Below are 3,602 nucleotides of genomic sequence, written 5' to 3' on the forward strand. Positions count from 1 at the left end.
GCTCCACAATCTCTGTGAGAGCAAGGGGGAGACCTTTATGGCGGGGTGGGAGGTTGAGGAAAATAGCCTGGCTGGTGATTACTCACAGCCAGACAGCCGGGCGATTAGAAGAGACCAGCGGGAAGCGCTGTGCATCCGGGAGGCTTTGAAAGCAAAGTTCCTGAGTGAGCAGGGTAACCTGTGATTTTATAGTTTGTGTACTGAGAAGCTAAACCTGCCCCCGTTTCTTTACCCAGGTAATGTTGACTATCCTATCCAGTTACATACCCCCTTCACCCCCCCTCCAACACACGTGTCGAAATAAAAATAGTTCTACTTTGTTAAAGCACACCGTTTTCTTTAATACTGTTTTAGCGGGAATTTTTTAAAACTGGGACGCAGACTGTGGTGCGGGGCGGGTCTAGTGTTGTGATGCGAATGCAGCTTCTAAACTCAAGGATTGACAGGCTCCGCTGCGGTGGGATGCTTGTTTCAACGGAGCCTGTCACCCCTCCTGATCGGGACTGTGTGTATGGGAGGTCTATTTGACTTTGTGGCAGGGGGAGGACGGTTACAGATCCCATGCTGTGTGGCTCTGTGATCCTGTCTAAGGACCGGCGCTTAAGATCTGTAACTGCCCTCCCCCGCCACAAAGTCACAGAGCAACCCCCCCCCCCCAACATTACATCAAAACAACCTCCCAGACTAACCGGGGCAACTAGTCACTGCATCACTGCACTGTGTATGTGCCCTGCTGCTGTGCCTGCCCCCGACTATGTACCCTGCCAAAGGAGACTGTCCTGTCCAATTTCCAACCCCCTTTCCCCTCCTCCTCCAAAAGAACATGATTGAAACAGTAGTTAACAGAAACGAATTTTTTATTATCAACTACACATGGCATTGGGAGGTGAAACTTGGACGTGGGCTTGTGTCAGGCGGGAAGGAAAGAACTTTTCAAATTTTGGGAAATGAGAGCCTTCTGCTACTAGAGCTCTCTGCAGGGGTGGAGTGAGAGTTAGCAGGGACTCTGCCGCCTCTCCTTCTTTGCACTTTGGGTGAGGTGGGTATGGGACTTGGTGGCGGGGGAGGGCGGTTAGAGATGGACTGCAGCGGGGCTCTGTCCTCCTGCCTCCGTTCCTGCAGAACATCCACAAGGCGCCGGAGCGTGTCCGTTTGCTCCCTCAGTAGTCCAAGCAGCGTTTGAGTCGCCTGCTGGTCTTCCTGCCGCCACCTCTCCTCCCGATCCATGTTGGCTTGGTGCATTCGGGTCAAGTTCTCCCGCCACTGGGTCTGCTGTGCTGCCTGGGCTTGGGAAGAGGCCATAAGCTCAGAGAACATGTCCTCCCGTGTCCTCTTCTTCCTACGCCTAATCCGCGCTAGCCTCTGGGAGTGTGATTCCAGGCTAGGTTGTGAGACAGTCGCAGACGGGGCTGTGGAAATGGGAAAAAGGGAGTGAATTCCTCTGAAAGATAAATGTAGTTGTGAACAAAGAACATAGTCTTTCTCTGTGAACAAGACCATGCACAGCACCTTTCACATGCGCACTCAGCACAAGGTCGAATTCTCGGCCTTCGCATTCTGTGCCTGGGGTCTTGAACAGCACATTTGAGAAGCGAGGCAGCACAACGGAATTTCTGTTGCAGGCAGACATGGTAAGCCGTACACTTGTGGCAGTTTAAAACTTTTATATTACCACTGGCCTCATTTCACATTTAAATCAATGTCAGTCCCTGCTGCCAGCAATCCGGCAAGCGGGAACTCTGCCCCTGTCCCACCCCCTCGCGGCTGTCCCCGGGAATGATCCCTTTCGGCTGCCCCTCTCCCGCCTCCACCGCGTGGCTGCAAACCAGCGGTGACAGTTCTGTAAAGGAACGGGAAAGCAGTCCCAACACTAACATTCCCCTACCTAATTAAAAGCAGGTCACCATGGCCGACATCACCCTGATGAGGATCTCCGAGAGCGACAAAGAGAGAATGCTCCGGGAAAGCCTCCAAAGACCAGGGCCGTATGCCGCCCTGCTGTGCAGAGCAATGATCCCCGAGTACCTGATAATCTCGTGGCGCGGCAACGTGTCGTACTTCGGAGGACCCAATAAGGCCGCTCTCCCCAAGAACCTCATGCAACGGCTTTCAAGTTACCTCCAGGAGAGCTTCATCGAGATGTCCCAGGAGGATTACTGCTCTATCCCCGCACATATAGACCGCATTTTACTGTAGCTGCAGTAGCAGGGAATACACAGTAGAGCGGCTTGTGCAGGACAATCACTGAAAACCGGACATTGCTAGATTTCTTTTCAAAACTTGCACTGCCCCTTACTAAACCGTTAAGCGCCTAGGGCACACTAATCATGAACAACCCATTCTTTTAATTGTTAATATTCCTGTTTTGTTAAAAATAAATGTTTAGATGTTTACAACACTTACTGGCTGATCCTTCACCAGATTCTGTGTCCGGGGTAATGGCTGGGGACGCTTCGTAGGGGATCTCTGTAAGGGTGATGAAGAGATCCTGGCTGTCGGGGAAATCAGCGTTGTGAGAGCTGCCAACTGCCTCGCCCTCCTCATCTCCTTCCTCATCTTCCCCGTCCCCTAACATGTCTGAGGAACCGGCCGTGGACAGTATCCCATCCTCAGAGTCCACGGTCACTGGTGGGGTAGTGGTGGCGGCAGCACCGAGGATGGAATGCAGTGCCTCGTAGAAACGGGATGTCTGGGGATGGGATCCGGAGCGTCCGTTTGCCTCTTTGGTCTTCTGGTAGCCTTGTCTCAGCTCCTTGATTTTCACGCGGCACTGCGTTGCATCCCGGCTGTATCCTCTCTCTGCCATGTCTTTAGAGATCTTCTCGTAGATCTTTGCATTCCTTCTTTTGGATCGCAGCTCGGAAAGCACGGACTCATCGCCCCACACAGCGATGAGATCCAAGACTTCACGATCAGTCCATGCTGGGGCTCTCTTTCTATTCCCAGACTGCACGGCCATCACTGCTGGAGAGCTCTGCATCGTTGCCAGTGCTGCTGTGCTCGCCACGATGTCCAGACAGGAAATGAGATTCAAACTGGCCAGACAGGAAAAGGAATTCAAATTCAAATTTTCCCGGGGCTTTTCCTGTGTGGCTGGTCAGAGCATCCGAGCTCGCACTGCTGTCCAGAGCGTCAACAGAGTGGTGCACTGTGGGATAGCTCCCGGAGCTATTAGCGTCGATTTCCATCCACACCTAGCCTAATTCGACATGGCCATGTCGAATTTAGCGCTACTCCCCTCGTCGGGGAGGAGTACAGAAGTCGAATTAAAGAGACCTCTATGTCGAACTAAATAGCATCGCAGTGTGGACGGGTGCAGGGTTAATTCGATTTAACGGCGCTAACTTCGACATAAACGCCTAGTGTAGACCAGGCCTTAGTTTCTCACTAGATGCAGAACAGGCTGATTACCTATTGCAGCAATATACTAAGAGCAGTAAAATGCTCAGTATCTGTTTGCTGGAGTGATTGCAGGCTTGCATGGCTGGACATTTGCCTGTTTTCCTAGGCCAGCCGAACTCTTAGAGCTTGCTCAGGGATGTGTTCTGGATCATAATTTGCCGCTGCTCTGAAAAAGGACAGCATTTACCTCAACTCATTCA

At 52.0% G+C, this 3,602-nt stretch overlaps 1 protein-coding gene across 1 annotated transcript; it reads right to left on the bottom strand.

Annotated features, from left to right (window-relative positions):
* Positions 1-839: 839 nt before the first annotated feature.
* LOC135980875 (uncharacterized) lies at positions 840-3,119 on the bottom strand. The gene is made up of 2 exons (XM_065581240.1): positions 2,404-3,119; positions 840-1,409 (listed from the first exon to the last, which is right to left on the bottom strand). The coding sequence occupies exons 1-2, from the start codon at positions 2,978-2,980 to the stop codon at positions 934-936; spliced, it is 1,053 nt and encodes a 350-aa protein (XP_065437312.1). The 5' UTR covers positions 2,981-3,119; the 3' UTR covers positions 840-933.
* Between the last annotated feature and the right edge of the window lie 483 nt (positions 3,120-3,602).

Source organism: Chrysemys picta, chromosome 1 (genome assembly GCF_011386835.1).
Source record: "Chrysemys picta bellii isolate R12L10 chromosome 1, ASM1138683v2, whole genome shotgun sequence".
NCBI lineage: Eukaryota > Metazoa > Chordata > Testudines > Emydidae > Chrysemys > Chrysemys picta.

What these genes read in the sequence shown, in the direction of transcription:
- LOC135980875 (XM_065581240.1), bottom strand. Translation starts at nt 2,980, where the DNA reads ATGCAGAGCTCTCCAGCAGTGATGGCCGTGCAGTCTGGGAATAGAAAG. An exon ending in ATCTGGTGAAGGATCAGCCA is followed by an intron (nt 1,410 to 2,403) that starts GTAAGTGTTGTA and finishes CCATTTCCACAG; the next exon opens with CCCCGTCTGCGACTGTCTCA.